Consider the following 21,925-nt stretch of genomic DNA (forward strand, 5'->3'; position numbering starts at 1 on the left):
CATTTTGCTTTTCTATTAGCTCTTGAAGTCTGCTTTAGTTTGGAGGCTTTTAGCCTTGAAGTCATCATCTTAGCTTTTGCTCGGAGCTGTACAGCGCTGCTTCCTCACTAATCCTTTCTCGCATATTACAGAAGGAAGGTTTAGTGCTCACCTCAAAGGAATGTGGAGTTGGCATGCCTATAGGGTATCTGTTCTATTGCTTGAGCTGTTGAGGTGGCGTTGCGGGAGTATATAGCTTCAAGTTAGCGTAAGGACTTCTTGCCTCTTTTGGACGTAATGACGGCTATCGGAGTTTGTAGTTTAAAAGGTTTTTGTTAAAATGTTGTCCTCATTACTTTGTTTTTTTCTAAGGTGGAGGGAAGCTTAGTCTTCCCTGGCCCTTTCTCCCCCCCACTCCCCTTCTCTCTCCATGCCAAAATAGCTAGGTGGGTAAGTTAAAATACTGACATTTCTCTTACCTCGTCCGTTCAAGCTGTGATTTTTAAAAGCTCAGATAGGTGGAATAGCTTTTTGCTCACTCTGTGGTTTGGCAGTCACAGTACAGCTTTGCTTATCATTTGCCGTTGTGTAAAGGACATGGCAGAATTCTAGGTTTCCTATTTGTTAATTTATGTCCTTTTGAACTGTCATCTTCTCATGTTGCAGCTGCAACTGCTGCTGCCAACTGTAATACTGCTTGAGTGTTAAATAAAGCTAATATCTATGCCTAATGCTGTAAGGATAGATAATTTGTACTTTTCTCCAATAAAATGGTAAGTTATGAGTGTTTCAGTGTGCTGCTTATACTACTGGCTGTATGAAACTGTAGCTTACACTGAGAGAAGTTCCCTTCCCAGAAAAATCCTTGGAATGAGCAGTATGGGGACAAGTGAAAAAGTCTTTGGACCATGAAAACCTACAGTCTCAGGGTGGAAAGTAAAAATAGATACATTTGCTGTGAAGTCCTTCTCGTGGTTTCTGACAGGAGTGATGTTGGGAATCCAGCGTGGTGAGGATCTCAGCACCATCCAGACAAATAAAAGGAAATCTGCCAGTTTCCATTGCAGTTTGTTTATTTAACAATTATGTGCCTGTGAGGAAAGTAATGGATTTATGAGTTCATGTTTTCCAGCAAACTCCTGTCTTGGGGATTGGGGGGGAAGATTGATTTGCTCTCTTGCCAGGGGAGTCTCTGACCTACAAATACAATTCTGTCAAATGCCTAGTGCAGTTTTTGGTGTACTATTTATAGTCCTTTTCTGTGTGATATATAATAGTGATTCTGTATTCACGCATGCAAATATTACTTGTTACAAAAGTGTGGAATTAAAACAAGGAAATATCTTCTTCTTTTCAAGGCATTGTTTGCTTCTGACTAATTTTGTTCTTTTAAAAGGGGTAAAAAAACTACAAAGGCCGTACAAACTGCAGGAAGAGCTCATCTAAAGACCAAATGTAAACACACAAACTGGTGTTTCAAGCTGGTATATTTCTAGTAATTATGGTCTCTTGAATTGATGTGGTTATAGAGCAATGGGGGTGATTATTCAAAAAAGGATTTAGACATAGCTGTAGGATACTTTGTATAACTAAAGGTATGTAAAACACTTTGTATACCACTGAGATAGTTTAAAGCAATAAAGCAAATCACACCTGTGGTAGAAAACATGTACATTTGTACCAACTAGTAGACTGCCTGTGGTGGGCCAGATGGAGTCACTGCACTTAGTAGTTCTAAAGAGAAACCACTGGAAAACTTTTTAGCACTGGCATGATGATAGCAAGGGAATAAGTATCCTTACCATAAAAGTTCCTGTGGTCTGAAAAAGGCTTTGAATTTTTTTCAGGTTGGGGTTGAAAAAATGATGCCATGGAGAGCAAGGCAGAGATCTAATTTCATTTAAAACAGGAACACAGCTTCCTTCATTTCAGTGCTGAAGATTATGTGAAAGAGGATTATAACCATTACGATTTTAAGGTTTTAAACTTTTTTGTCGCAGTTGAAGAAAGATGCATATTTTAAGATACAAACTGACTGATTAGAAGGAGGGAAGCTGAAGTAATACTGTGTCTGTAATAGGTACTTCAAGTGACTTCAAGTATGGACTGCTGCCGGGTACTTCAAGTGACTTCAAGTACGGATTGCTGCCGGGTACTTCAAGTGACTTCAAGTACGGATTGCTGCCGGGTACTTCAAGTGACTTCAAGTATGGACTGCTGCCAGAATCTTGGCCAAAAGAAGCTTGGGAAAATGGCAAGTATATCTGATACAGAGCAGGTTGTTTTTTGTCGCTGATAGGAGTTCTTGTGTGTCGCTGCAGGTAATACTTGATTAACTTCCACAGAGATTTATTAGATTGTGTGTTTACATAATCTTCTCCCACTTCATTTGCCCTTTTGCATAATGTAAATAAGACTACTTCTTTGGAGTGAGAGAGAGAGAGGAATTCAAACATACGGGAAAGTTAAAACAGAACATGACCTATATTGACTCTTGTATTGTGCCTGAATATGAAGGTACCTGAAGTCTTTAGTTGTCTGATAGCTTTTTTGTAAGCTAGCTACAGATTAAATAGGCTTTAAAATTGAACACTTATTTAACTTTGTATCTTTGTATATAATTTTAAAAGCAGATCTCAGCATACTTCCTAATATTATAAAAAAACTTAGAGTATTGGCTTTGAATACAATACAGACATAACTAAAGCCCTCATCAGTCAACTTTGTGGTATGTAGCCTACCCTTTTGCAGCTTGCGTGTCTTATTTATTCAAGTGAGCGATTACCTGTAATTATTTTCTGTCTGAAAACATTTGGAATGTACCAAAAAAACACCACATCTTAAACTGTTATTGCTAGATCATCAAAATACGCAGTCTTTCTTAAAAAAAAAAAAAAAAAGAGGACCTTGAGGATGCATAAGACTGGGTAACAGTAATTCCTGCCTCTGTATGACTTTGAGATATTACTGGTATGTGGTTTATGGTTTACTTCAGATATTTTTGGTTTTACAATGGAAGAAATTGGGTCATCAGAAGGTGAAACTCACTAGTGGGTAAGGGATTCAAACTTTGAGGTCTTTTGAGGTCTGCCTGTTATTAGGCTGTTAAGTTCCCATACATCTTACAGCCCTGATGTCTGTGTGTCTGTCTGTCATACTTCAACAGAAGTATATAAAACTACAATTCAAACCCCTTTTTGAACTTCTTTTTTTTCCGTGTAACCCCTTACATGACATCATGGTGACATGCAGCTTGCATGGGTGCTCAGATACACCAAGACAAATTTTTGAATGCTAGCAAAATGTAACTTCCACATTATGATGGAAATTAATTTTTGAAGCTTTTTAAGTGGGAGGCATTATCTTAGATAGAGGTGTGCACGTAACAGACTGGTTTTGCTTTCTTCCTGCCAGCTTGCAAGTTAGAAACTCTCGTACATAGTCACGTGGCAATAGACCTTTTTGGATGCTTCCTTTGTAGATGGTTACAATCACGTTCATAAATTCTTATCTCACCTTTCTCAAAACCTTTGTATTCCTGTGTGGCCATCTTCATAACTGTCACAGCATCCTGTGCCTTTCTATTTCATATAGCAAGAGGCAGCTGTAGTAAACCTTGGTTTTGCAGATAACTTTTGGGCAAGCTGTGTTGTCCCTGGTCCAAGCAATGTTAATAGCTCTCTTTTTCAGAAGAAAGAACTGGGATATTGCTAATTCCAGAAGTTTTTTATGCTCTCACTATTTCTTCTGCCGTTAGACCAAGTTAGATTTTAGGGAGAGGCTAAGTAAGTTCTAACAGAGTAATCTAAACCAATATCTTATACCCTTTTAGCTGTTCCAGAATTATGCTACCTTTTACTATCCTCTTTTTTTTTTTTTTTTCAATATTCATTTTTGCTTGGTTATACTTTCTTTTTTCCTTTGATATAGATTCAGATCTTAGGCCAGGCACTTCTTGCACTTGGTTCTAAATAAATTATTGGGAGAGAAGATCAGAACTTTCTAAATGTCACAGTTACAGCGTTTCTAATCTTGAATAAAGTGTTTTCTGGTATAAATGACTTCTGGGAAGTGTAACACTGTTAATCTGTAGTTAACTCACTCTGACTCATGAAATAATACTACTTTTTCAAAGAATTGATCTGTACTCCTGTTCTTAAAATTCCTTGTTTACAATTATGTATTTTTCTAGCAAGATCATACGTGCTGGACCCACCGGTAGTTGTGGTTTTCTGCAGGCAGGCATTGTTCTGATTTGGCTGATGAAAAGTCACGTGGGTGCTTTATTGTTTTGGCACCTGCTTATTTTTGTGCACCAGGCAGAACATATTGAAATAATCTTGTGTTTCATCATCTTTTCTCCTGATGGCTTATTTTCTTGTAGGCGATTCCTCTGCTTTAATCATGAACAAGTTGAAGTGTCCACACTGTAATTATGTAGCCAAATACAGAAGAACACTAAAGAGACACTTGCTCATTCACACAGGCGTGAGATCATTCAGTTGTGACATCTGTGGGAAGCTGTTTACTCGGAGAGAGCACGTAAAGAGACATTCCTTGGTAGGTAACATCTGTGTGTGTGTGTGATGCACATGTACAAGCGGGGTCGTCATTACATTGTGACAAATGTAAAACTGTTTTATATTAATCTGAAATGGATGAAGATAAATGTCTCTGTCATAACTGCCTCATATTCTTACTCCATGCAGTAAGTGCATACAGTAGAATGCAGTACCAATTAAGACAGTCTCTGGAATTCTGATAGATAATTTCATGATTACTTTGAAAGGATCGTGAGGGTTGCAGGATATGCAAGTATCCTGTAGATAATGAAAGGAAATTTTGCTGTAATGTTACAGCAGTGGAATAGCACATCTGCATATTCTATGATGTTGCACCACTGTTTTCTGTGAGGACACGCTGTTAATCAAGAATTGCACATCTTGGGGTAGTTCTGAAATACTTGCTTCACAACTAGACAATGCTATTGTGTATGATGTGCTTTAAGATTTAGGTTAGAATGAAAAGTATGTGACATACAGACAGTAAATAAATACCCTTCTGAATTGACATTTTACAAGTACCATATACTCAACAGTTGAGCTTACCTGTTGCATAATTGGGAATCAATTTGAGTACTACCTGTCTGAAGGTTCAGAGAGCCTATTATCTGTCTTGGGTATTTAGCAGGTACTTTCTAGTCTGTAAGGAAACAGGTGAGATTTCATTATTATATTTACTGTATAACATCTAAGGTGTGTTTTAGGGGAGTAACAGAAGTAAGATCATATTGGTAGTGAGAAGGTGGTAGCATTTCTCCAAGCTGTGATCTCAAAAATAAAACAAAAAACAACAAACAACTCATTTTGCACATACTCAAAATAGGCTACTGCGTGGAATAGAGTAATTTGAGCTTTTTCTCCATTTTGATGTCTTTCCTCAGTCCTTTGAGAATCAGTGGGTCAGCTTATGAAGGTTTTCCACAAAGTCTGCGTAGCCTCTTTGCTTTTGCCTTGTGGTTCCTAAATGAGTAGAAAATGTGGTTGTGAGCTTTCAGGTTTTCATGTGGATGCAGTAAAGAGCTGTTGGTGCAAGTTGTCTTAACTTTCCTTTCTGTCCTGTGCTGTCATAAAATAGACTTTCTGTTAGCCAGTAATATTTTCAAAAGTAAGTGATAATGGGAGTCATAAGAATATAATTCTAGATGATGCTTAAGACCACTGTAGTAATCTTCAGTTTTCCTTAAACTGTTGTACAGGTAGGCAAGGCATATGTTAATAGTTCCCAAGTAAATTTTAGAACTGCCATCTTTCTTACATTCTGCTTCACTTCTCTCACCTTAAATACACCTTTCCAGTCTGAATCTGCTCCCTCTTGTCCTGCTGGTGTGGGCCACTGGGCGAAGGCTTAGATGCTTGAAGGGACAGGAGTACCTATGATGTTATTGAGTCTGAAGGACACTGTTCTGTAGCATGTGTAGGTGACTGCAGTGATGGATGTGGTGATGGTATGTGGCTTTTTTTGGCTGGGCAGAGGAAGTAAGGTTGTTATTGCCTTATTGTTGGTGATACCATGTGTCCCAGGAGCTAATCTGCTTCTTCCTCCAGAAGATAGTAACAGTAGGTTGTAGTTGTTGTACAAGGATAAGTAGAGTTGGACTTTAGGTTTCTGTCCTGTCATATCTGACCAGTTTTTTTAAACTAAGGAAGTTTTACTGGAAAAGGAAGTTTTACTGGAAAGGAGGTGAAGTCAGACAAAACGAAAATCACTATAAAATGAACTCAGTTAAGCCCCGCTGATGGATTTGGAACTTTTTTTTTTGCCATTCAAGGAACACCTCAGGCATTTTTTGCTTTGTGTGAAACAGTATCATAACAAGCTTAGATGCTGGGGAAAAGGGGAAAAAAAAAAAAGAAAAAAACAAGTTGTATCAATTGTACAGATTAAGAGGGACTGAAGTAACTATTTGTATCTTGACCTTGCTTTTTTTCCGCATGTGGGTGGTACTTTCTCTTGTATCTAAAAGAGCAACTTTTTCAACATGACCTCAAATGGGGTATTTAAGCACATAATTGTAACCTGCTGTGTGGACACCAGACAAGAAAAAAGCCTTCAACTTCATTTTTTTCCAGGACAACAACTATTGTTTATTGTTGCCCAGTTGAATTACTTGCAAGAGTAACGTACTCTTGAATTCATTTCTCCCTGTTCTTAAAATGTATAACAGCAACTACCCTGTTAGAATTGCATTATTGGCTAAATGTTAAAATTTATGTTTAGTCAAGGTAGTCAACAGTGGTCTTCTAACTTTGCACACAGGCTCACTCAATATCAAGGACAGAAAATTCAAATGGGAGTGAAAAGGTGTTGTCGCCTTTGGTTTTGCTTGGCTGGCTTGGGGCTTGGGGGTGTAAAAGAGGGATCTTGATCTTTCAACTCAAACAGAATTTAAACTCCTGCTTGTTTATAATTTTTCTGGGCTTAAAATTGTAATGGCAATTTCCTAAATGAGCAGCATGTCTGTCATGATACTGAGCACAACGTAAGCGCTTGTACTTGTTCGTAGCGCCATTTGGTGTCTTGGTCTGAACCGTGAGCAGTTGTAAAATGAATGCTCACCTGCTTACTGGACAGGCAGCTATTCAGCTACCCGCTGCACAGTGAGGAGGTGGCTTAGGTGTGGGAATAGCTGATGTAGTGAGAATGGAGCTCTAGCACTGCTCTTCCTCTGAACAGTGTTGAGGTAAAAAAAAAATGTTTTTTGTTAGTAATTAGTACTAGAATACTACTGTTAATATGTACAAGCACAATCTGATGTACGTATTTTCACTTTGTAATCTTTCTCTTCCTTAGGTGCATAAAAAGGATAAAAAGTATAAATGTATGGTGTGTAAGAAGATCTTTATGCTAGCTGCCAGCGTTGGAATAAGACATGGATCTCGACGCTATGGAGTTTGTGTAGACTGTGCAGATAAATCTCAACCTGGAGGGCAAGAGGGAGCAGACCAGGTGCAGGACACAGATTTCCCTAGGGATGAAGAATACGAGGAAAATGAAGTGGGAGAAGGTGATGAGGAGCTTGGTGATGATGTAGAAGAACAGAATGACCAGTCTCGATGGGATGAATCTGGGGAAGTTTGTATGCCTTTAGATGACTGACAAGAGCATATGGCTTCAGGGTGCCGGAAATGGACGCTATACGGATTGACTATTTGAATTTCTGGACTGAAGGCTTGCGAAATATGGTACAGGCTGGATGGTAGTTATGTTGCTGTGAAAAATGTAGGGTCAAAGCCTTATAGCAAAAAAGGATTATTAATTTTTTTATGATATTTGCACAGGACTGTACAGCATACAACCATTTGGTTGAATTATACAGAGTCCTCACATCTACAGTCAGTTATCAAAAGAAAAATGTATTTTTTATTATTTATAGGATATAGCTACTTGGGTCCTATTCAGACATAGTAGTAACTGTACTTACGTTACACATTCATGTATCTGTTAACATGAATGAAGAAAATTGCAACTTGGTATGGAAATACAAAGACAGCTTCCCCAAATCCACTCATACTTTATTAATGAACCAGTGAAGCTAATTCGGGATAGTGGCTTTGTTCCCACAAGCATGTCTTTGCCATACAAACCTTACCTCTCCCGTACTCCGATAGGTGAAAGCCAATTACTTAAATATGCATCACAGATAATGCCAACACCTTATTGAAATTTGGTTTTAAATCTTTTGGCTCTAAGCCAGCAGGTGGTACAGGTGATAAGCACTGGAGATGTTAATGATGGCATTAATTTAGAGTCTGTTTCTTCACAATTTTGAATTTTCGAGAAAGTTGCTATTGACTTACCAGTTCCAAAATAATCTTGCAGAAGAAATGACCGATTATTAATTTAATAGACTGATCAGAGAATGGGTAACTCTTCTGCCACTTAGTCAAAAGAGATAATCATGCTAAAAAGTATCTGATGTAATAAAGCTTCCTTTTCCCTCTAAGGTTCCCCTCACTCCCCAAACTTTTTGACTCCCCTGCTGTATACCTCAGTCCCACAAAATGAAAATACAAGAAATGGAGAAAGTGTCATATTAAACAACTTTTTGGTATATAATTTCTTGTCCGCTTTTTGGCTAGTTTATGTGATATGAATTGGACACTAGGCTATTGTGCCCATCGTCTGTCATTAAAATGAACACAAACTATTTTTTATTCTTTTGTATTTAATGGGATATTGCTAGCATTTAATATAAATCAATTACATTTAACTTGTTGACTTAATTTGCTGGATTTTTTTTAAAGAAAACAAAACAAAGTCCAAAGCAAAATAATGCTCTTTGAGTTGTCTTTTTCAGGATGATATGCTCCCTATACTCTTTGTTTCAAATTTTCTATGAGGCATTTAAACTTGAATTTTTGTAGCCACGTGGATTTTTTTTTCTTAAGCTTGTAATATTGTACCAATGATTTCAGGCCTCTTTCACAGGGAGGGGAGGGCATTACATCTTTATCTTAAACTCTTCGGTGTTGTCTAGAGTAAGGCAAATGAATTCAGGCAATCATTGGAACAATACATCTGATGTGCTATTATGTCACAATGAGTAAATATGCAGAGCATTTATCATAACACATAGCTAGGCCAGTGTGACAGTACTGTATAAAAACCAATCGAGGGTCACCATATTCTTCAGCTTTGTTTAATTTTAAAATGAGTATATTTTTTTCCTATTTTATATCAGGTAACTAAATTATGCTAGTTGTGTGGATAACTTTGAACTATGCTTTGACGGACAGAATCTTAATGGTGCTCCATCTGATCAAAGTTGGTATGTATTTAAAGAGACAAGCTTTACTGTTGTCCTTTACATCAGTAGAACAGTAACGTAATGTTAAGACATTGTTTTTGCTGATTGAAGCTGAGATAAGTTTGAACTACAGTTATATGGGAATTAAAATACTTTTTTATCATCAATTTGCTTCATTGTTAGTTTCCACATTATTGTAAACCTGACAAATGATTAGTTTTTTGGGGGTGGGGTGGGCGGGTGGGGTGCTTTTTTTTCTTTTACACTGAAGAACACATCTTATTCTCATTGTTCTAGACTGAAATGAGTAATGTGTAATTCTGGTGGGGTCCAAAGTAGAAATTAGTTGGGCAAAGATGATATGAATGAAAAAGTATTTTAAACGTTTAAGTAATGTTCTGCTTTGTGAATATGTAAGTATAGCATAAAGATTTTTCCATCCCATTTATCCCCTTTAAAACCATAGTTTACAATTGGTAGATCTGTCTATATATATAAATATATATATATATATGAAATTCACCTAAATCTGCTTTATTAGAATACTGCTCACTTAATGCTTAGAAACTGGACCTGGCTCTACACTCTTAATGTATCTTCCTTTTGTTTTTGTTTATTTTGTTTGTTTTCATTTGTTTTTTTATTTTTTTCCCTTGAGGTATGAACTTTTTCTCTTGGAACTGAATCTTCTTTTACTACTTAAATCATTTATGTATATCTGGTAAATTATGACCAAATTTGTTGTTAGACTGCATACAGTAAATTGAAATATACACTTGGTACACTACAGAATTGTTGTGCTTTTATTCTGGTTACCTTTGCAAAAGCAGGATTTATTAGAAATCAGTGTAATTTATAGATATTTTATTCACTGGCCTTAATATACTGTTGCATTGTGACAATCATTGTTTCCTTGGTAATATTTAACTGCTTGCCTTCAGAAGCTGCATGTAATTGCTCTTGGTAGGGTTGGAGGGAGAGGGATGACTACTGAAATGTGATGCTAGCTCTTTAGGAAATGAATGGTGTGAAATAGTTTAATGGAGATCCACTCTTCTCATGCTGGAGAAAAAAATTTGGTTGCTATCTGCTGTCTTTATTTTCTGATCTGTTTCTTCAGATGCTGTTTTAAATATATTACTTTGATTGGGAAGCTCTAAATTAATAGATGAATTTCCTAATAATTACTGTAAAGGGGATAGCTCAAATTTCTTTACTGGTGTAAAAAGTAGGAAGAAATTTGTTTGCACTCGAAATCATCTTCCTCTTAAGAAATGCTGGAGCTATGCTGTAGTAAATATGCCAATTTTAAAAAACGAAGAAAAAGGGTGCTGCCCTGATAGTGCCTCCTGTATCAAATTAAACCATCTAGAAATGTGTCTAGTTTTGCTTTTTGTCTTCTGATGAAATACTTTTCAAACCAAACACGAGAGTTGCTTGTTTGGGGCAATGCTATACAAGAGCAGGTTTCTGGAAAGAATCCCGCATGTTGAAGTCAGACAAATGCAGAATTCTGGTGTTAGGATTCCCCCCTTTCCGTGGCTGTTCTGTTGTAAAGAAATGCTGTGGAGAAGGTGGGTCTTCTCGGTTGTGTTCTGGTGATTGTCTTCTAGAAAGAAATGCGCAGAGCACTTTCTGGCAGGAAGCTATGATGCAAGACCGAATGAAATCACTAAGTAATCACCTTGATTAGAAGTCCCTGTCAAAGTACGTATAATTGAAGGAAGACAACTTAAAAACGTGCCTTACGCCTATGTGGAATTAGTTACTACAAGCATTTTCCAGTTGTAATGTCAGACGCAGCTTGCAGGCAAAATGTTTTTTTTTCAATTGCATGTAACATTTGTATATTTAAACTAACAAGCAGATCTTCTAGTAAAAAAAAAAAAAATCTGAAGTGAAAACAGTTTTGAAAGCTGAAGATGATGCTTGGTTGCCAGTACTATGATGCACCCTAAGAAATAGGGGTTAGAATTATTGGTCCTAATAAGTGCGTTGGTACTTTGCAGATGCATATACTTCTGCCAATGCACAGTTTTGAGTTCCTTATTGTCTGTCCCCATTCCTTCTGAAAAGAATGAGCATTATGAGGTGAAGAAAACTTTGGGACCAGAACAGTGGAATCTGAATGGCTTTTAGTTGTGTGGTTCACCACAGTAATTCTGGTTAGCAGAAGATGCTTTCTTTGCCTAGCTTTAAGTTGATAAGTCTTTTAATTTAATTCCTTAATATGGACAATCTCTCTGGTTTGCTTTCTTGAAGTTTTTTTCCCTCACTTTTCCTGTTTTTGCAGCTTGGTAACACAAGTTTCCCATCTATTCTATAATATTTGTGTAGTGTGCTGACTCCATGCAGATGCAGAGTTCTCTTCACAAGACTGTACATTATTGCGTGGTCCTTTTTACGTTTTTATATTTAAATGGCTGTGGAAACTAATGTGAGAAATGACAAGAAGAAAATTGACACCTACCTCCTCGTCCCCTTTGAAAAACTTGCCATGTCAAAAGAAAGTGAAAAAGGAGAGAGATGTTGAACGCAATGTGATAAGAAAAAGGCTCTTGGATTTGAGTTATTTGAGTAGTATCATTTAGTTATTTTAAGGAGTATTTAAGAAGCACAATTTGGTGACAGCCTTCTGATGAAGAAAGAAACCCAATTTTGATTTTATTTGTCTTCTCCAGATTGTGGTTTAGGCTCTGCAGCAATAGTACCATTGAGGAGTTTTTCTGGAGGTAATTACCATATACTCTAGTCCTAGTATCCTTCCTCACTATAGGTGTAATCTGTTACCGGTTCTTTGAGAGATTTGAGTTATATGTAATTTAATAGCACATTACTGAGTTGCACTAAATAGTACAGTAAAGGTTAAATATTGACACAATGGATAAAAAGAAATAAGTTGATTTTCATATAACTTTCAACAAACCTGTAATAAAATAAGCCTTTCTGTAACAAAGACGACATAGGCTTGAAATACAGGGGCAGGAGCATTGGTGAGCCGAAGACTTTGAGGTGTTGAAGATCATGTATGTAATTCACTGTTTTTTTAAATGCTTCGTGTTTATATATTATCGGAAGGATAATATGGCAAAAAATAAATAAATAAATAAAAACCTAGAAAATAAAATAAGCTTAAGTACTTTGTATTTAGCATTATTGGAATTGGAAACAAATGTTTAAATTAAGCTAGACATAATGTTTTGCTTACCTGAATTGCTTTGGATTAGCCACTTCAGAATACAGACTTAAATAACTTTGCACATATTCATACGTAAACAATTCCAAGAATTCTGATAGTTTGTGCACCAGTTTTTAATTTATACTGCAAATGAATTTAAAAAAAAAAAAATCCATTCCATCTGTTTTTTCTGTGCCGTGCCTATTCACCCTCCATAAGTAGATGCAGAGAGACTTCTTCAGATGTGTGTTAACGTACAATTATTTCCTGCAAATGACTTAATCTCTGCTTCTGACGTATAGAGTTTAAGGTTATAGATTAAACTTCATTCATAATAAGGCAAATCATTTTAAGGTAACTAATAGACATGTACCAGAATCCTGAAAAATATCTACCTAAAACTGGATTTTAGACAAATTTCAGCTCAGTGTTGAGAAGATCACTTAATGGGTGCCATAGACATAGCCTGATGCATACTGAAGAGATTGGCCCCCTTCAGAAATGGTCATTCTGTGTGAGCCCAAAACCTTTGCCGTGGTGGTTTTTTTCCTTCTTTCCAGCCTCACCAAGCTCAGGTGATTGGAAAAAGTATTTTCACCTACATTTCTCAAAAACTTCTAGGCTGATTAATGCTGGATGTGTTTGAACTGATACTTATCCTTCTGTCATCTTCCTAAGTGAACATTACCTTCATTGGGTTATGCACAAGTGGATTCCTTCAGTTGTTCAAAAAGTGATCAGCCCTTTGTCAGTTCTTTCAAGGACTTGAGAATTTCAGCGTTTTGTTTGCCCTCTAGATAAAGTGTTAAATTCTGTGTCCTCGACAGATGTCTGCTTGTACCTCTTGACTTGGATGCTGGGGTTTTGTGGGGGCTCCCTGATGAGCTTTTCCTATTCGGTAGCTCTGCACAGCTTTCTATCTGATATGCAGAGATGATGTATCAGGAAATTATGGGGAAGAGTCTCTCTGGTTTGGGGTTTGGTTTGGGTTACTGGAGAGTAACTTGTAAGCTGTTAAAAAGTCTGAGTGGTGTTTTTCAGGGAATTGCTTTTAGCTTTGAATATATTTTCAAGTTTTGAATGAAGTGCTATGTAATAATGTGAAGCTATGTAATAATGTGAAGTTTTATTGTTGAATTTATGTAAACTGTTGTTTTGCATGTTAAGAAAATATACTAGGTGACCTTTGTGTGCTAGGTGACCCTGCCTGGCAGGGGGCTTGGACCAGATGATCTCCAGAGGTCCCTTCCAACTTCAGGCATCCTGTGATTGTGTGAAAAGAGCTTCAGATTCAACACAATAACATTAACTTTGTAGTTCTAGCTAGAAAGGAGTATCAGGAAAATACGTATGTGAAAATTCAGCAAATTCAATCACATTTTATAGGAATTAAAATAAGGATAGCGAGCGCCAGTAGAAGACGAACTGCAAAGTTTGTAATAAGATCATGGAAAGAGTCGGTGCTGAGTGAAATGGTCTCTAGCAGCTTTCTTAATGGACATGAAGTCTAGCTGCATTCATCAAGGGCAGGAAAAGATGCTTATCTTTGCAGCATGGTTGGATTAATGTTGCTGTAAAACTCTTAACTTGTCAAATGCTGACCTTTGAAAAGGATAGATTTTTACGTGAAATTTATAAGCAGTCGACCTTGTTTTAGCCCTCTACCTTGGAAACACCTAAAGGACTGGCTGCTAAGAGTTACTAAGACTTGTGCTGAGAAACAGCCCAACTTATTTTCAAATCAAACTAAGAGGTGTTTTTTTTTTGAGAATGTGAGTGATTATGTCATCTTAAAGTCTTTATTTTCCAAATTCGTATAGTAGAGGCATAATACTGTTCATTCAAATATTCACTCTTAAGATTTTTATTGGTACTGAATGTCAAAACTGTCAACTTCTAAACCTTATGTTTTTCAAAGAAAAGTTGTAGCATTAATATTGGAGCTGCATTTTTTTCAAGGTACTATTTGTACGGAGAAAACATTTCAGAGAACTTAGTCTTTATATGCGCAGAATGAAACGGAAAAAGTATAATTTTCATGTTCAGATGCAAGAAGCATTTTGTCATTTCTGTGATTTGTTAGAACCATAAAACCTCATAAGAGGAGCGAGATGTGATTAACAACTCTTATCCTTGAAATGCCTCCAGCTTGGAAGGCTTGCTTGTTACCAGGCAGCGTGTGCTGCATCCTCCCAAGATACTGTCTCCTGAGGTTCCGGAGCATTTGAACACACATAAAGTTCCTTCTTCTGCGAATAGATCGGAAAATATTATCAGTGAAGAAATGTGTCATGAAAGAAACCCTACCTGGGGATGTTTTTTCTTGTTTCTAATTGCTGAAATTTAGGAAGAACGTTTCTGAAGTGCTACTTTAATTGAAAGACTCTTTTTTTTACTTTAAGGAACTATTTTGTTATGGAATGCTGATTTGATGAGTGACCTGCATGTGCTCTTTGAGTGTTGTCATAACTCTTCTCTGTAAGTTATCCTCTGCATCCACTTGAAAAATTACACTATTGAGGTCATAGGTTATAACATTAATATGTCTATGCAGACAGCGGATGTCATCTTCTTGCCCAGAAATGTAGGTAATTGGAAAAGGGGGTGGAAGGTTTATCTTTAATTTCTGAGTAACTGTAATTTAGGGAGACACTTGCTTTTAAAGCTTAATTAGACGTGTTATGCCAAGCTATTTATAAACTGCATGGTATATATAACATTAACGAGGAAGTTTGCAAAAGTTACCACTGCCATATTTAACTGTATTTCTTCCAAATCTACTGGAGTTTTAACCTCAAGGTCATTTTTGCCTTCATTCCTCTAACATAATTTGCAACTTCATAGCATCTACTCACATTTTGGAACTGGCATGGTATGAATATATAAAGTTCACAAAGCAGCTGGGAATAACTTTTTTTTTTTTTTTCTGTTGAAAGGTATTTTTCTGCCCCGGATTCTTCCTGGAATGCTGTTTTTCCCTTTCTGGAAGACATGGAAAGGGATATGGTACACAGTGTATGCGTGCATGGGGAAAAAATTGTTAGCTTGTAGGAAAGGCACGTATTCAGACTAGAAACAGACTTTCCCCCTGGAATTGTTTTTGTACATTCCTCTGAAGCATTTTAGTTTTGGACCCTAAATAGTAGTATAAAGAAACCACTCGTCATTCTGAGCTGATACGCTGATTTTGGTGCTTGTGCACCACTTAAGTAAATAAAAATAGGATCTCATTGCAGTGCTACACAGGTCTTAACTGTAGTTATCATTGTTTGCACTGCCTTAATAATATTAGCTACCTAAATGGTATGATCCGATTACGGTATTTGACAGAGCTTTTTAAAAGCCCATTTATTGTCCATTTGCGCTGTAGCCTGCTGGGTAGTCTTGGGGAAGTTATTTCACTCCTGCGTACGTCTTTCTGCAGTTCTGTCGGTGTCTCTGTCGTCTCTGTTCCTAAAGCTCTCCGAAGTGCTGAGAGGAGCACTGCTTAAGAACCGAAGTACTGGAGCACCAGTGCAAATCTGTGGTGTCTAATGAGAATTATTGGAGGTTCCTTCTCTTTGATGTACACTTTGAAAAGAATCTAAAACTAAATGTGGTTTTATGTTACCACATCAAATGGTTTAACTGTAGAGTCTCGTCATTGTGATGGATGATGACTCATTTCTTTATCATCACAGGCTAAAATCTCAACCAACTGTTCTCTAAGAAACACTTCTACGTGTTTATCTTGCACTAAAGACTTCTATTTCTGTTCACAGGTTGGAATTCTCCCGTCTTGCTCCTAGCCATCTCTTTTTTTCTAGTTCTGTTATCTATCTCTAAAGCGATTGCCCATTTAGATCCACATACTTCCTTTCTCACTGGAGATGGAGACACAAATGCTCTGGAAAGGAGTTCTGTAGGATGAACCCGAAGTGGAATTAGGGAGAACCATGTCTGTAATGCTTGACGTGAGCTGATAGCTGCAAAACTTGGTTGCTTTAATTAGTATGATTATTTTGAGGAAGAATTAAACAATAGAATTGTAATATTCGTTGACATATGTATCTCCTACTGGGCTAGATGGGTGTTTTTGGTTTTGTTTTGGTGTGGTTTTGTGTGCGTGTGATTTTTGCCTTGCTTTTACTCATGTTAATGAATATGATTTGCTTTCCCCATATCTACCAAAAGTAAAAGTTAGAGTAAATATTTATAGTGGTCTTGAACATTGGCCAAACAACTCTCACTGAAAATCATCCGCAAATCTTTTGAATGCTGAAGATGGCTAACGTGGTGCAATTCTTAATAAATAACTTGGAAGGAAACGATACCTTTTAGTTTTGGATTTGATGCTGGGCTTCTTGAGCAACTCTTAAAACATTTTAGAGAAAATATCTTAATGTAGTTTGGGGGTTGTGTGCAGACAGCATTTAGAACCATATTGCACTAATTGTGAATTTCTGCAGGTCGTTTGTGTTTCTATAACTTGATACAGAGCTCTCAGAGCAACGTGTTTAATAACAGCAAGTGAGCACGTGATTGCCAGACCTGACCCAGAGCCTGCCAGTCAGCTCGCCTGAGAACGGCAGGAAGCAACTGAAAATATCATAGGAGAGGGAATCCTTCGCTTCTACACAGCAGGGAGGAGAACCCCTGCTTTTAAGAATTCCTTTCACAGTAAAACTGCATGGAATTAGATTTATGTACTTTGGAAGGCGGAAGGACTGAGTCAGCCCTGCTGGAATTTGAACTTTTGTGCTAGGGCACTTAGATATTTCTAGTCTGAGCTTACCCCACATCTCTTCTAACAGTATACGAGAGCTTTGTTACTGCGCTGTAGCTCTGTCTGCAACCTGGTGTTGCAATGAGAGGCGCAGATTTTGTTTTTAAACCGCCCGGCTTAAATTCCAGATTTAAAACTTTAAAAGCAAATGAACAAAAAAAGAACCAAACGAAAACCCGCTTCCACTCTGCTTTTGAGAATCCGCTCAAATGAAAGACATCCTGGATGAAGTCTGTATTTAATGCAATTGATACAAAAAAAAAAGATAAAAATACTCAGTACCTTTTCACATGCAACAGGCTTTCATCCTGCAGTTGTTTCTTCAGATAAGCAAGCTTAACCTTAAGTTGCTGTCCTTTGTTCCTGTCCAGAGGCTAGCTGAGAAACTCACTTTGAAATGCGGCTGCTTTCCACCTCTCAGCTGCCTTTCCTGTCCCAAATCAACCATCAGTCTCCTCATACCACATTTGGCTTATTTGATAAGTACAGTTCGAAACTTGGTAATTTTTATGCTGTAAATAATTTCTTAGAGAGGAAAAAAAAAAAAAGCCACACTTTTAGGTGCTAAAAGGTTGTTGTTGGACATTTGACCTCTCAGTGTTCAGGATGGCCCCAGCAACATCTTATTAATGCGTTTAATATTAATGTAATATCAGCTGTGCCTGAAAGCAATCTCCGGTGGTTCCGTGCCAAAATGTGTGCCTTTAGGCACAACTGCAATTCTGAATAAAACATGACACAGAATGTACTTGTCTTACAGAAGTGCAGCAGATCTTTCGGGTGGGTGAAGTGGAGGAAGCGGAGGTACCAGGAAAGCGCGAGGTACTGAGATGGAAAGCACCGTCAAACGGCCTTGCGGCATGAAGGGCTCTTTGCCAGGAGGCAGTAACGTGCCCCTCCTATAGAGCCTCACTTTCTCCGTAGCGTTCCCTCTGAGGAGCAAACCCGCATGCACGTCAGGTGTCTCGCTTTCTCTCCAGGAGAGATAACTCTCCCTGTTCCTTAATTCTCACCCTTCCTGAAATAATGTGGGGAAGAGTATGACAGCGCTGAGACTTGAGTTATTCGGTAAGCCCTACGTCGTGAGAGGTGGCGTATGCTCAGCTGTCTACGTTAGATACCAAGCTTTCTCTTTTTAATAGAGCTCACGTTATGTAGGTGATATGGATGACAGATTGCACCTTTACAGATTTTATGTCAAGCCTGTACTACTGCGTCTCGTCGCTATTAGTGGAGTTGGTGACTGATACGATGGATTTATTGGCATCCCATATCTTCTGCTGTTATCAGCTAAAGAGCAAGGGTCGGGGATTAAATTTCTGATTTAAATCCTTTTTATGATGTTTGCCTGCTAAGCTCCCGGTGCTAATAAGCTACTTTACTCTTAAGCTTTATCAGTTTGCTACTACTGTTGTTAAATCTAAGTGAAGTACAAGTCAACCTTGTTAGGTCATCGTGGTTTAAAAGAAATAATGAGAGAATCAGCACGTATGCTGTGAAAAGGATGTCTGCTTTTACTCCCAGCTCTAGCCTGTTTATAACTTACTGTACTCAGACATTATTTTCAGAATAACAACAATTTTCTGAAAACTTACCCATGCCCATTTTCTCACATAGCTGTGACTCAGCAAACCATAAAGCAATCCTAACCCATTTTTTTAGTCCTCTTTTTTTTTTTTTTTTTTTTTTCCCCCAGCTTACTCTGAATGAATGTGCTTTAAAAAAGAACTCTGAGTTTCCTCCTGGCTGGCAGTACTTGAGGCTGTAGACAACAAGCAAAGAGATGTTGCACGGGCTGTGAACGAGCAGGGTATTTCTCCTCCCTGCAGTCTCATACATTCTCACCTATTTTCTTTGTTTTGCTTCAATATCCTACTGTTGCTCCTTTTTTTTTTTTTTTGATGAAGCTGAAAACAACAAAATAACTATGTTTACTGTATCTTTAAAAATTCCTTTTTAAAAGTTTTTTCTGGTGTGTAACGTTTCTATCAGAAGTGGAGACAGAAACTGGAGGGGGATGGAGAGGTGTGTGTGGGGGGGAAGCAAGTGGCAGTGGTTATAGCAGGGTTAGCTCCCTGAAATTGTGGATGTGATTAATGTGACTTCTTTCTAACATCATAGAAGAGGAAAACTGACAACCCCTGCCCTAGAGCTTTCCAGATTCATTCCTATGCATAGGGTATTGTGATACTTCTGCTCTCTTAGGGCAGAATATTCCTCTGAAAATCCTGAGGCACAAAACTGTCTGCTGATGAATGTTCGGTGTTAGCGTCTTGCTGAAGAAGGCTGACTAGGCAACAGCTATCGCCGTGCTGGAAATACTTATTTAGCCATTGTCTGTTACTGTGTGTTAAATACTTTTTGAAATTGTGGAGACTGAACATTGGACCAAATCTTGATACGCCTTCCTTATACCCTGCTATCCTAATTTTGGTACAAACCATGTTTTTTTTCTTTTTTTCTTTTCCTTCTGTTGGCTGTGCAAGAAACTCCCAGGTGAGATTTGCACACACGTGAGCTGTCAGACACGACCCGAGTGCCTACTTTGTTTGTCGCAGACCAGTTTGGGGCAGGTGGGCAGAAACTATGGCATGGTAAATCTCATTCAGCTTTAGCTCTGTGCCGAAACTCAGCAGCTTTTCAGGCCCCTGAATTTGAACCTGCACAGGATCCACTTTTTTTTTTTCCTTCTCTTGAAGAAAACCCAAGTTGCCATTGGCTTTTATATCCTTTCCCCTGGGAAAAGTATCATTACTCCAGTGCAGACGCTTTCCTTACTGTTCTGGGAGTTGCAAGGTGGTGTCCTAGAACAAATAAACTATGGTAGGTATTCTGATAAATTGTCACCTGGCATAAAAGAGTATGTTTATATACAGCAAAGCTTGTTCAGAAACATTCTCCTATCCATCTTTCTATCACCCTGTGTTCATAGTAACATTGAATGCAATCTGACTTTGGTCTGATCAAATCTTCATCAAGTTTGTAAAAGTTAAACATTAATGAGAGCCTGACAAAATTTATGAAGCCTATTCAGAGTGGAAAACAAATACGAAAAACTAAGCTGTACTTGATTTTTCTTGCACACAATTTCTTAAAATGTAGTTGTACAAGCTCGTAGCTAGGGTTAGATTGGAAACCAGTCGTAATGACTCCAGCATTCACAAAATCGCGAATCAAAGCTTGATCATGCAAAGTGTGCAACATCATCAACCAAGTGTTATAAACGTGTTCTAAATGTGTGGCAACAACTCAGCCACCTTCTGGAGCTGCTGTTGATTGTGCTGTGATAACGCAAAGCAGGGACCGATCGCACCCCTCTCACGGGGTCGGAACGCCTCCAGCTGCAGGAAGCGAGTCGGTGCCTTTGGCCAGGCCGCCAGGTTTAGCGAGGGCGGGAGAATGAAGGGGGGAAGAGACAACTTTGAGGCCTAAGATTCAAAACCGACAGCGTCCGAGTTCATTCCTACCTGCGCAGCATCAGCTGGTGCAATTTAAAGAAAAAAAAACAACAGTTATGGGTGGAGACTTTTATAGCCACTTGTGATATAACATAAAATGCTTCACCTGGTGTATTTTTGAGGTGTCTTCCCCCCAGCTGACGTGCACCATCTGTCAGGTTTGACTGAAAGCGCAAGCAGAAAGTAATTGTGGGAGCGCCCCTCACACAGAGGATCACAAGCCTTCGCCCTCCCAGAGACACAGGGCTGAGACTGAACCCTGCTTAAACAGGGCGGCCAGTGCTTTTGTTTCTTGGCAATGGACCCTGCTATGAATGCAGGAGATTAATTTCAGTCCCATCTTCAGCTTGCACCCTTGGTGAGGGTCCTGTTGCTGATCAGTTTCCCGTCAGGCGTGGCGTGGCTTTTCATAGCTCCTGTACCTAAGCTTTCTCCAGCAAAACCTGCACAGTCAGGCACCTGTGTCTTACGTTAGGTGTGCAGACTACCCAAGTTAATATGGAAAAGCATTAACTTTTTTTTTTTTTTTTTAAATCATACAGAATTTAATTTGTGATTCCCATGTAAGCCAGGGAAAGGCAGCTATCACCCTAAAGCAGCAAGGGCCAGGTGCAGGGCCTACAAAGAGATGTTCTGAAAAAGCAACCCTGATATTGAGCTGTTTCACTTAGTAATGGCATTCTAACACTTAAGTCCAAGTGCTTTTTAATAGACCTGTAAGATTTTGCAACAGTTTACTCCAAGTTAATGTAATTAGATATGCCCTGGCCTCTGACCAGGTAGCCCTTCGTTACATGCCATTGTTCGTTTGTTTGGCTGTGTATGCTCTTACACAGACCTGCTGCTCTTAGCAATTGCAATTCAGAGTCGGGGATTTCAAAACAAGCTATCCAGAACAAATATTTAATTCTGGTTCATTCATTTTAACCTCTTAAAACGCTACTTCTTTCATTTGAAGAAGCTTAATCAAATGTTTCCTGAATTTTGAGTTCAGTTTATAGGCCCCGATTCATTTAGGCCCTAAATATTTCAGAATGTTTATCTTGAGCGCTTTCACAAATCTAGGTCTTAATTCATGTAAATATGTGCGGTCTGATGCATTCCTACTCATCACTCTAAGTATGCTAAAATACAGGCCAATTCAAAAGAAATCTACCGTATAAACGTAAATGCTGAACTCCTAATTAAACACTTATTACTTCAAGTCATCTGGAGCTTTGGGTGTTTCTTGACAG

At 38.2% G+C, this 21,925-nt stretch overlaps 1 protein-coding gene across 1 annotated transcript in view; it reads left to right on the forward strand.

The window, feature by feature from the left end:
- ZBTB10 (zinc finger and BTB domain containing 10) overlaps positions 1-20,114 on the forward strand; it is a 38,947-nt gene extending 18,833 nt beyond the window's left edge. The window contains exons 3-5 of the mRNA XM_080579446.1: positions 2,060-2,233; positions 4,364-4,539; positions 7,333-20,114. Coding sequence (XP_080435572.1) covers positions 2,060-2,233; positions 4,364-4,539; positions 7,333-7,638 — 656 coding nt within the window. The 3' untranslated portion in view covers positions 7,639-20,114. The remainder of the gene's footprint in view (positions 1-2,059; positions 2,234-4,363; positions 4,540-7,332) is intronic.
- Positions 20,115-21,925: the final 1,811 nt, after the last annotated feature.

Source organism: Anser brachyrhynchus (assembly GCF_964034855.1).
Source record: "Anser brachyrhynchus genome assembly, chromosome: 2".
NCBI classification, from domain to species: Eukaryota; Metazoa; Chordata; class Aves; order Anseriformes; family Anatidae; genus Anser; species Anser brachyrhynchus.